Source organism: Lithobates pipiens, unplaced genomic scaffold (assembly GCF_037356315.1).
Source record: "Lithobates pipiens isolate NorthernLeopardFrog02 unplaced genomic scaffold, aLitPip1_a1.2 Scaffold_19, whole genome shotgun sequence".
Taxonomy (NCBI): Eukaryota; Metazoa; Chordata; class Amphibia; order Anura; family Ranidae; genus Lithobates; species Lithobates pipiens.
Genome location: NW_027507764.1, coordinates 402,294,230 through 402,306,283, shown reverse-complemented (window position 1 = coordinate 402,306,283; position 12,054 = coordinate 402,294,230). Strand labels below are relative to the sequence as shown.

At 41.6% G+C, this 12,054-nt stretch overlaps 1 protein-coding gene across 2 annotated transcripts in view; it reads left to right on the top strand.

Annotated features, from left to right (window-relative positions):
* CEP192 (centrosomal protein 192) overlaps positions 1 to 3,662 on the top strand; it is a 341,693-nt gene extending 338,031 nt beyond the window's left edge. For both annotated transcript variants that reach the window (XM_077492401.1, XM_077492400.1), the window contains one exon: positions 1,963 to 3,662. In XM_077492401.1, coding sequence (XP_077348527.1) covers positions 1,963 to 2,079 — 117 coding nt within the window. In that variant the 3' untranslated portion in view covers positions 2,080 to 3,662. The remainder of the gene's footprint in view (positions 1 to 1,962) is intronic.
* Positions 3,663 to 12,054: the final 8,392 nt, after the last annotated feature.

Here is a 12,054-nt window from a genome sequence, read left to right as displayed (position 1 = left end):
GTGTTGACCGATACGGGGATTCGTCTGGCACACTCCTGTGTGTGTGTGTGTGTGTGTGTGTGTGTGTGTGTGTGTGTGTTAAAAAAAAAAAAAAAAAAAAAGCACTTTCTACCTTAATTGTGATCGCTTATCAGCTATCACGTGACGTGCCGCATCTTTCCTCTCCCCGTCTGACAGATGCAGCGGGAGGGCCGAGATCCGTCAGTCTGGAGGAAAGGAGAGAGCCGATGTGTCAGGTGACCACTGATCAGTGTTCACAAATGAGGCATATACAACTTTTTTTTTTTCTTTGTACAACACACACAGGTGGACATATCCTTAGAAGACAGAGCAGATTATATAAAGTAAGACATATTACAGCAGCGGCAGGAGGTGAGCGGGGGTGTGCCCTGACACAGGAGCCGACAGGGAGGGGGAGGAGGACACAGGAGCAGAGAGGAGAGACAACCAGGCTGCGGATGACGGAGGCATGGAAATTGACCATAGTGTCAGGGGTCAGCAGCCCTGATCACTGTGGTCAGTTTGCAGAGGTTTTAGGTGTTACAGGGGTCCAAATGACACAGCACAAGCACTGGGTCATAAAACATGGTTTAAAGAAGCAGGATCTTTTTTGGGGGAGGGTTGTTAACATACGCTTTAATTCTACCCCTTGGGAGTAGGAGTGTATTTCCCTCCCTAACCCAGGGGCACTGGTCACGTCCACCACAATGATAGGTACCCACAGCCCCTTCAACGGGGGGGGGGGGGGGGGGGGTCTGGGGGTAAATGGTAGCAGTGATCCAAACTGTCCCTAACTGCTGGACCAGGCTTTGCGAAACACCACCTTAGTCTAGTTGTCATCCATAGTAACATGTAGTCATGTTTTGATGATGTTGGTGAGCACTTTTTAATGTGTTATTTTCTATATGTACCATTGATGAATATGTATATATATGTATATATGTATGTATATATATTATAATATAATATTGTGATTGTAGTGATTTTCTTTAAATTTAACAAGGACTAGATAGATACAGTTTCCCTGAAGAAACAGAGGTTCAACTCTGTGAAAAGTGTTAATTATTGAACTTTATTCATACCCTTGCTGGGAACAAGTATCAAATATCAACTCTAGCTTAGTGCTATTGTTCATATATTTCGATGTCTTTGTTTTTCTATATGCAATTTTAATCATGTTCAATAATAAAAAAAATTTAACCATATTGATTGTGTGCTCACCTCAGTGACTGCCTCATATCCTTTAAAGTCCTATTTTATGTGGGAGACAATCAGTCCTGTGAATCACAGGAGTGCAGTTTGTTCTGCACTCCTGTGACTGGTTTTCAGCCTACAGTGGGCTCACGTCACAAATCTGGTCCAGGTTCGGGAATTCAGCCCATATGACTGGACCAGCACCTGGGTCATCTTCTCGGCAAGCTGAAAATCATTTTTTTTTTCTCTTTGCTCCACCACCAGGAGTGGAAAAAAATACCTGGTACTTTTTGATATAGACGTGTGACTTAATTTTGTCTTTTGAGACACCTTGGCAATGGGTTTAGAGCGGTCACATGAAAATTGGGAACAGGTCCTCGGGCCTGTGTAAGATCCTATTTAGACTAGCTTAGCACTAACATAGGACTTATTTTCTCATTGCAGTCAGTTAACCAGATTGATGGGACAATGAAGGAATGATGATTTTACTGCTGGGGAAAGGGGTCAGTAGAGGAAACCCGTTGCTTTTACCTGCACAGGTGAAGCAAACGTTTGCTTTAAGCAAACACTGCAGCCACATCATGAAAATTTACTCGTCAATGCTGTTTAATTTCTCTCTAAGTGCACCTCCTTTCTAATGCGAAACACATACTGCAATGTAGTTTTATCTGCTTATCATGTCTATTCAATTTATTACGGGTTTGTTTTTTGTTCTTGTGGGATCACCTTGAAATTATGCTTATTTTATTTATTTTTTTACTTTTATAGACCTCACCACTATATCAACATACCAGTGAAATTCAAACCATCCACCATGGGCAAGTTCGAAGGTTGCCTTGTTGTTCAGACAGACGCCGAAGATATTTGTATTCAACTTGTTGGTGAAGCACTGGCCAAGAGATGATGTTTCCTGCACAATCTAATGTTGATGTTAAACATTAACATGCAGAATTGAAAAATTTAATAAAATATTGGGATCAGTAAGGCAAAATGCAAAGTGCTGTAACCTATTCCAGCCAATCTAATCTTCAGCTAACCTGACAACAGTAGATTGTAAGCTGTTTACTGCACTTTGCACATTAACATTTTGCACAGCTTTATTGATTAAACCCATATGGATTTTCATGTTGTAATCTAGTGATGCACTTTTCTTAGTACTATACATACCATACCCTTTATGATCGATGCCTATGCCCATTTTGTACTCTTTCCTTGGTTATATAATGGAGTTCATGTGCCAAAACAAGATAGTGCAAAATATGGTGAAGCTGTGCATAGGAGCTAGTCATCTTCTAACTTCAGCTTGTTCATTTGACTAAAAAAAAAAATAGGCTGATTGCTTTTTTTGTAGAGCTGCACCAGTTTTGCGCACTCCAGTTTTTGTAAATCAACCCTATTTCTGTAGAGAATGTAATTGAAAATAAGTTTGTGTTGTATCTCCATATACAGTGGAACTATTTTAAAGGCAGTTTTATTTCCACTAACAATTTTTTGTTGGAGGCGGTGGTGCCAAAGTCCCATTTAGTATTGGAGAGAGCAAGAGATTAGGATGTATACTGTTATTGTAGACTTGCATATAGTGGCATGTGAAACCCAATAATGTGGATTGCCTGCACTGACCTAGACTTGCCATTCAGTCTGCCTCTGTCAGCTGGTCCTTGGGCTGGCCGTACATTATACCATTTTCTTTTAGAATTACCAAAACCATAAAATATGAGGTCAAACAAAACACTTTCAGTTTGTACGCAGTCAGGCAGGCCCTTGTACTACACAGCTGAAGGTAAAACTTAAGGAAATTGAATACGTAAGTTGTATAATGTATGGCCAGCCTTATTCAACCCTCTTTTTATTCTCCCTCCATCTCCCTAGCCCACTGGTTAGGAGTGCGATTTCTCTCGCACTGTAAGATACTGTAGCAGAAACATTAATGACCTGTTCACACCTCTCCACTTAACAGCATAACATGCTACAAGCAGTACACCATGCTTTTGAATTATTCTTGTTTAGCTTTTTGAGGTGTTTGGTTGTTTTTTTGTTTAATGATTTTTTTTTTCTTTTTGAATAATCTGGGCCCATTAAATCAAATTGAGTGTCAGAATATGTAAATATGCATTACAAAGCATCAGCACTTTTCATTGTGGGTGTGTGTGTATATATGTATCTTTAAGTTTGACACCGAACATGCTCTGTCCTTTAAAGCTCTCTCCATTTGATATAATTATATTTATTTCTCCAGTATTTCTCTTTTTTTTCCAGTTGTGAAAATGTTCTATTTGATACCCAGATTTGTAAAGTTGAAATTGAATGTGTACTTTTGCATGTATTTAATGTGCGTGTAATACTTTTCTAAAGACTCGATCAATGTGCCTTAGACTTCTGTGTTCTCAATTTGAAAAAGTAAGCTTTCCCAGTTAACATTTGGTGAACTAAGGTAAATGAAATGAGCAATAAAGTTATTTATCATTTTTTTTTTTTTTTTTTTTCTTTGGTTTCTAAAATCTACAGCCTTGAGGGACTAGGTTAAGAGTTAATGGGTTGTTGGATAATAAATGTCAAATGTTGCCATGATTTTGTTGTGCTTTTATCATCGCTTTTATCGCATCGCTATCCCTGACATTGGGGTCAGATGAAAGAAGAATGCCACCAGGTCATCTGAACTCCCGTCAAACAAAAAATATAACCGGTGTCATCCTGTTCCCAGAAGCCTTGGATTCATCCTGTTCCCAGAAGCCTTTTTGATTCCTGGGCAAAACTAGAAAATATGTAGTATGGATCCTTCCTCCTTGGTACAGGATTTCCCAGACACTTCCCCCCAAGGCAGTACAGGGTTCCCCAGACACTGATTAACTTTTTCCACAACGCTCCTCATTGTGCTGAAGATACAGCTGTGCTCATAAGTTTACATACCCTGGCAGAATCTATAATTTCTTGGCCGTTTTTCCGAGAATATGAATAACACATAAACTTTTCTTTTACTCATGGTTTGTGTTTGGCTGAAACCATTTATCAATCAAATGTGTTTTTTTATTTTATAAAAAGATATCCAAGGAATTAGGAATGCTAATCAGCAGTGTTTAAACTCTAATCAAGACATGGAAAATGAGGGGTTCTGTTGAAACTAAACCACAGTCCAACATAGACCAACTAAAATTTCAGCCACAACTGCCAGGAAAATAGTTTGGGATGCAAAAAAAAAAAAACACAAATAACTTCAGGTGAAATGCAGGACTCTGAAAACTTGGTTTGGCTGTTTCAAGAGGCACTTGAAGATGGGCTGCATGGTTGAGTCACCAGAAGAAATCCATTACTATGCAGATGCAACAAAGTATCCCGCTTACAATACAGAAAACAGCACAGAGACGAGCCTCAAACCTTCTGGCACAAAGTCATTAGGAGTGATGGGACCAAAATTTAGCTTTTTGGCCATAAACTCTACACTTGAAGAGGCGTCAACAAGGCCTATGATGAAAGGTACACCATTCTTACTGTGAAACATCGAGGTGGATCCTTGATGTTTTGGGGATGTGTGAGCTACAAAGGCACAGGAAATTTGGTCAAAATTGATGGCACAAGGAATTCAGTATGTTATCAAAAATTACTGGAGGAACATTTGCATTCATCAGCCATGAAGCTGCGCTTGGGACGAACTTGGACATTCCAACATGACAATGATCCAAAACACAAGGCCAAGCCGACCTGTCATTGGCTACAGCAGAATAAAGTGAAGGTGCTGGAGTGGCCATCTCAAGCATGTAGTTCATGCAAGACAGCCCACGAATTTACAGTTACTGGAGGCTTTTTGCCAAGAGGAATGGGCAGCTTTACCATCTGAGAAGATGAAGAGCCTCATCCACACAAAAACTTCACGCTGTCCAAGTTAAAGGGGGCAATACACCATATTAAGAACTGGGGTATGTAAACTTTTGATCACGGTAATTTGGGTAGTTTCTGTTGCCATTATGATTTAAAAAGATTAAACAGTTGATAATAAATGGCTTCAGCCACTTGCCACAAGTGAAAAATGTTTATCATTCATATTCTCTGAAAAATGGGCAAGAAATCATAGATTCTGCCAGGGTCAATAAACTTATGAGCACAACTGTATCTTTAGCACAATGAGGAACATTGTAGAAAAAGTTAATCAGTGTCTGAGGAACCCTGTACTGCCTTGAAAAATAATCTTATATCCCTTTTCCTGTATAGCACAAGATATGGCTTCTTTGAGCCATCTGAGGTATTTTTCCCAGTGTACTGTATATTTCAAAAAGGTCACTGCTTAGATATGTTCTGTCTCCTAACAAAGCTAAATGAAACTAAATGATGTAATAACAATGCTTGCCTTAGGGGCAGAGTAGGGTCAAATATGCTTTGAAGTTCTGACAGTGGCTGCAGATATCCATCTGGAAGAAAGGGATAATTTCCTATGTGGAGAAGGGCATATTCCTTATCATTCCTTGTTGGAACAGTGGGTGATGTATTCCAATTTTTATGGGGGGTGCATCTGCTCAGTCACCTCACAGCCACTAGGAAGCCTAAAGCCATCTCAAAAAAGATTGCATCCTCCCCTGAGAGTCATAAGGCTGGTCAGAGTGAGCCATCAGGAACGTCGGGTGTTGCAGCTGCTTTTAGCACTGCAGTCCCTGTATATATTACAGAAGAGGTTTTTTCCTCAACCATTTTAGGCTTGAAACAAAAAATGGATTGGCATGCGCCGTAGACAGCGGTGGCTGTCTTCGGGTAAATGTCTCCTAAACCGTATAGGTTTAGGAGATAGTTCTTGGACCTACAGGTAAGCCTTAATCTAGGCTTACCTGTAGGTTAAAGTTGGTTGTAAGGGTTTACAACCACTTTAAAGAGGTGCTCAAGATTATTCCTGATCAGTAGGCCGGGATATCAGAGTTTTACAGTAGACGCTATGAAAGACTCTGTTCTCCAAGTCTCACAGCTTATGCTCGGGCTGATACATGTGCATAGAGTTCTATGGTTGAAAAATTGGTCAGCCGAAGCGCCATGCAAAAAGCTCTTGTCTAGTTTTCCATTTCATGGTGAATGGTTGCTTGGAGACTATCTGGATAAATACATCCAAATAATTTCTAATGGAAAAAGTTCCCTTTTTACCAGTTAAGTTTTTTTAAGCATTTTTCTTTTAAACAAGCTTCTCCAGTGCCAGGGGCATCTGCCCCCAGGCAGTCACGACCGCTCCCATCGTCAAATTAATGCGGTAAACCTCAGGGTCAACCCCAGGGTCAAAAGTGGCCCTGGGGGAGGAAACCCACTAAACAAAATACTAAAACCTCCTTATGAAGGGGTGACCCCGCTTGTTTGAGTGGGGGGAAGACTTCTGCAGTTCTCAAGGGTCTGTCAGGAACAGTGTCAAGACAAATGGGGGGGCTTCCTCAATATCTTTAGGGTACAGACTAGAGTTCCCGTCTCCTCCTTTTCTCAGATCAAACCTTCCTGGAGACCCAGAAAAAGTCTTTCTGGCTTTGGATCATCTTGTCTCAAAGTGATATTGGTGGTCCCCACGGCAGAGCGAGGGTTAGGGTTTTATTTAAACCTTTTTACAGTACCAAAACCAAATGGATATCAGACCCATTTTAGATCTCAAAGATCTAAACCGTTTTTTTTAAATCTGCTCTTTTGGCATGGAGTCAATCTGATCAATGGTCTCCATTCTACAAGGTGGAGAACTGCTAGCATCAATCTACATCAAGGATGCTTATCTACATGTACCTATTTTCCCCGCTCACCAGAAATATCTACTCTTCAAGATAGAAAATCTTCATTTTCAGTTTGTAGAGCTGTCTTTTTTTAACTACTGCACCTTAAGTGTTTACAAAGGTTCTGGTTCCCCCCCTTTAGCCAGATTAAGGGCTCAGGGTATAACGATTCTAGCTTATTTAGATGATCTGCTCTTGGTAGATCAGTCGGTAGCCCACTTAAACCAGCGTTTGTTCACCACAGTCAGCTAACTGGAATAACTAGGTTGGATTCTCAACCTAGAGAAATTAATAAAAGTATACAACCTCACCCTAGAGAAATCCTCCTTAAAACAATCAAGGAGATTGCAGTACTTGGGCCTGATCATAGATGCAGCTCGGAAGGAGGTGTTTTTGCCCCAGGCAAAGATCAGTTCCATAAGGGAACTGATTCAGGTGGTCAAAGCAAAGAAGAATCCTTCTATTCAATGTTGCATGAGATTGTTGGGAAAGATGGTAGCTTCATTTGAGGCCGTTACTTATGCGCAGTTTCATTTGAGACTGCTGCAAAATGGTATCCTGTCAACTTGGAACAAGAAGGTCCAAGCTCTAGACTTCCCAAAGTGCATGAAAGCCTCGGTGGTTGATATCCAAGAATCTTCAGAAAGGAAAGTCCTTCCTACCAGTTACCTGGAAGGTGATAACAGATGTCAGCCTTCTGGGCTGGGGAGCAGCCCAGGAAGAAGCATCTGTCCAAGGAAAATGGTCCAAAACAGAAATGACCTTGCCCATCAATTTTCTAGAGATTCGGGCAGCACACCTGGCCCTAAAGGCCTGGAGGCTCAGATTACGGAATTGTCCTGTCAGGATCCAATCTGACAATGCCACAACAATTGCCTATATCAATTACTAAGGGGGCACGAGAAGTCGTGCGGCTCAGAGAGGTAAATCGTGTCCTATTCTGGGCAGAAGACAACATTCCTTGCCTATCTGCAGCCTTCATTCTGGGAATAGAGAATTGGCAGGCGGACTACTTGAGTCGCCAACCGTTGTTGTCATGAGTCTTTTCACCCCGACATCTTTCTGTCAATATGTCAATGATGGAGAATTCCGGACGTGGATCTGTTTGTGTCCAGGTCCAACAAAAATATCAACAACTTTGTGTCAAGGACAAAAGATCTGCTGGCATGCGGAACAGATGCCTTGGTTTTTCCGTGGGATCAGTTTTCACTGATCTATGCGGTCCCTCCTGTTCTGCTGCTTCTTCGCAGAATCAAGCAGGAAGGGAAGGAGGTGATTCTTGTGGCCCAGGAGATCTTGGTATGCAGAGATCATAAACTAGTGGATCCTACCACCGTGGCCAGACCTTTTCTTGCAAGGTCCTGTATTCCATCCTACCCTACAAGCGCTAAATTTAATGGTTTGGCTATTGAGACACACATTCTGAAAGACTGTGGGCTGTCAGGTTCAGTAGTTTCCAGAGTCCTATATTATAGTCTGGAAGGCATGTCTTCTGGTGTGAATCCAGGCGTTGGCACCCCAGGAAATGTGTCATAGGTAGAATCCTTGAATTTCTACAGATGGGATTTGAAATTAAGCTGACCTTGAGTACTATCAAAGGCCGGGTGTAACATGACGCAGATTCGCCTGCCTGTGCCATTCTGCCGCAGTATTCTCGCTATTAAGTTGCTGGTTGCCCCCATTATGAGTGCAAATAAAGAAAAATTACATACATTTATCCCATAGTTTGTAGACATAACTTTTGCACAAACCAATCAATGTATGCTTATTGGGATTTTATTCTACCAAAATACGTAGCAGACTAGATATTGCCCTACACTGATGAAGAAACCTTTTTTTATATATATATTGTATAGAAAAAAAAAATTAAAAAATGCAGAGGTATTTTTGGGGAAAAGGGTAAAGCTGAAGTGGCTAAACGCTATGTCAGAAAAAGTTGTAAAACCGCTCTGTGCAGCAAAGCACAACAAATACAGTGGGGAAAATAACTATTTGATCCCCTGCAGATTTTGAAAGCTTGCCCACTTGCAAAAAAAATAAGGGTCTATAATTGTTATAGGTTTATTTTAAATGATAGAGACAGAATATCAACCAAAAATCCTGAAAATAAACAGTGATACAAATGTTATAAATTAAGTAAAATAAATATTCAATCCCCCTCCTAACCAACAATAAGATGGCTACTGTATGTGTTCATGTGGTACACAGATTAGTCCTGTCAATTTAAGAAGGTGCTCCCAATGACAACTCATTGTGTATAAAAGACACCTCTCCACAGAATCTTTCTTCTATTCAAACCCACCTTTAATGGGTAGGGATGAGCCAAATGGTCCACCCCCCCCCCCCCCCCCCCCCGCTTTGGTTCGCACCAGGAACATGCAAACAGGAGGCAGAAAATGTGTGCAAACAGTCTATGGGACATGAAAATGAAAAAACAAAAGTGCTAATTTCTCTTTCATTCATTGACGGACACAGCTCCTTTTAAACCTTGGATCAGAAACTTGCCTTAAGCACCATCAAGGGACAGATGTCAGCCTTGGCTGTCTTTTTACAATTCCTCTTGGTGTCTCACTCATTGGTAAACACCTTTATGCAAGGGGTTCAGCATGTAGTCCCTCCGGTTCGACCACCCCTACCTCTGTGGGATCTGAAGCCGGTACTATCGGCGCTTCAGAAACCGCTAAGTGCTACGTCCGCAATCCTCTTTTCTTCCAAAGGTGGTTTCGGCATTCCATCTCAATGAGGAAATTGTATTACCAACCCTTTGTCCTAAGCCGACACATCCGAAAGACGTTGCCCTACATTCCCTGGATGTGGTCCGGGCTCTGAGGGTATTCAGTCTGCTACGGCTCCCTTCCAGAAGTCAGACTGTTTCAGTGACTGGTCTGAAAAAAGGTCTGGTGGTCTCGTCGACCACCATTTCCTGGTGGATCAGACAGATCGTGGTCCAGGCTTACACCTTGAAGGAGCAGGTGACCCCCTTTCCTGTCACGACCCATTCCACCAGGGCATTTGGGACCTCCTGGGCTTTCCGACATCAAGCGTCTGTCTCCCAGGTGTGTAAGGCAGCGACTTGGTCATCCGTCCACACTTTCGTTAAATTCTATAAAGTTGATGTAAGCACATCTTCGGATGCTTGTTTTGGCCGCAAAGTTTTGGGGGCAGCTGTGTAAAGTTGCAATTTACACTTTTTTTCATTTTTAATCAGTTCCCGACTGCCGGCCATCAAATGATGGCCAGGCGGTGCATCTCTTGTGGCGGGAAGGCGTCATATGACAGCCTCCTGTTTAAATAGGGGATGCGCGAGCATCCCTGTTCCTTCGCTGGCAGTGTGTCACGGAGACACCGCTCGCCACCGAGGGGGGTGAGCAGCCATTGGGTATGGCTGTTTACCACGTGATCGGCCGTGACTTCATCACGGCCGATCACAGATGGTTACACCCCCACTGTGCACAGCGCGTGTTCCCAGGAACAATGTTTGTCACCGACCATGGTAAACAGCCATTGGCTGGCTGTTTACCCACATGATCAGCTGTGACCGTTTCGCAGCCGATCACTAAACCTAAACAAACTGCAGTAACCAGATGTTACCGGTTTCTCCTCCTCACACCAATCGTGTGTGAGGAGGAGATTTCGGTAACCTTTCATTACCGCTTACAGTGTACACACCAATCACACTGATTGACCCCCCAATAAAGAGGACCTGTCATCACCCATCAGAGTACCTGTCACTCACAGTCCATCAGAGTACCCGAGTACCTGTCACTCACAGTCCATCGGAGTACCCGAGTACCTGTCACAGCCCATCAGAGTACCCGAGTACCTGTCACAGTCCATATGCGTACCTATCGCTGCCCTTCAGAGTACCCAAATACCAGTCACCAGCCCATCAGAGTACCAGGGAACCTATCTGCAACCCATCACAGTACCAGAGTACCTATTTGCAGCCCATGCGTTGGGGTGTTTGCTTTCCAAAATGGTGTCATTTTGTGGGTAATTCCATTGTCCTGGTGCTCCAGGACCTTCAAAAGTGTGATGGGTAGGAATGAAATGAGATGTGTAATTTATGATCCTGGAATGCCTGAAGGTACTACTTCAATGTTCGGCCTCTCTATGTGACCAGGCTGTGTAAAAGTCCTACACATGTGGTATCGCCATACTCGGGAGGAGTAGCAGAATGTGTTTTGGGGTCTAATTTTTGCTATATACATGCTATGTTAGAAATATCCTATAAATTGACAACTATGTGTTAAAAAAAAAATAATAAATAAAAAAATGCGTTTTCATTATTTTGCACATTTTCCAAAAACTTCTGGAATGAAAAAAAATGAATCGTTCAAAAGACTCATTATGCCTCACAGATTATACGTTGGGGTGTTTGCTTTCCAAAATGGGGTAATTTTATGGGCAATTCCATTGTCCTGTACTCCAGGGCCTTCAAAAGTGTAATAGGTGGTTGTGAAATGAGATATAATTTTTGCTCGTAGAACGCCTGAAGGTACTACTTCAATGTTGGTGCTCTGTATGTGACCAGGCTGTGTAAAAGTCTCACACATGTGGTATCGCCATACTCAGGAAGAGTAGCAGAATGTATTTTGGGGTGTAATTTGTTGTATGCATAGGCTGTGTGTGAGAAATAACCTGATAATATGAAAATTTTGTAAAATAAAAAATCTTCATTTTGCAAAGAATTGTGGGGAAAAATGACAACTTAAAAAAACTCACCATGCTACTTAATACCTTGGAATGTTTACTTTCTAAAAAGGGGTCGTTTGGGGGGTATTTGTACTTTCCTGACTTAGTGCCTCAAGAAATGAGATACACCTGATGTACTGAAGGCCTGATCAGATGTGATCAATTTTCAGTGATTGGCACCATAGTTTATAGACTATCACTTTCACAAAGACCAAATAATATACACTAATGTGAGTTATTTTTACCAAAGATATGTAGCAGTATAAATTTTGGTCAAAATCTATGAAGAAAAATTACTAATTAGCAAAATTTTATGACAGAAACAAAGAAAATTGAATTTTTTTTCACAAAATTTACGTATTTTATTTATAGCACAAAAAATAAAAAAAAACACTAGTGATTAAATACCACTAAAGCCCCATACACACTATCAGATTGTCTGCTG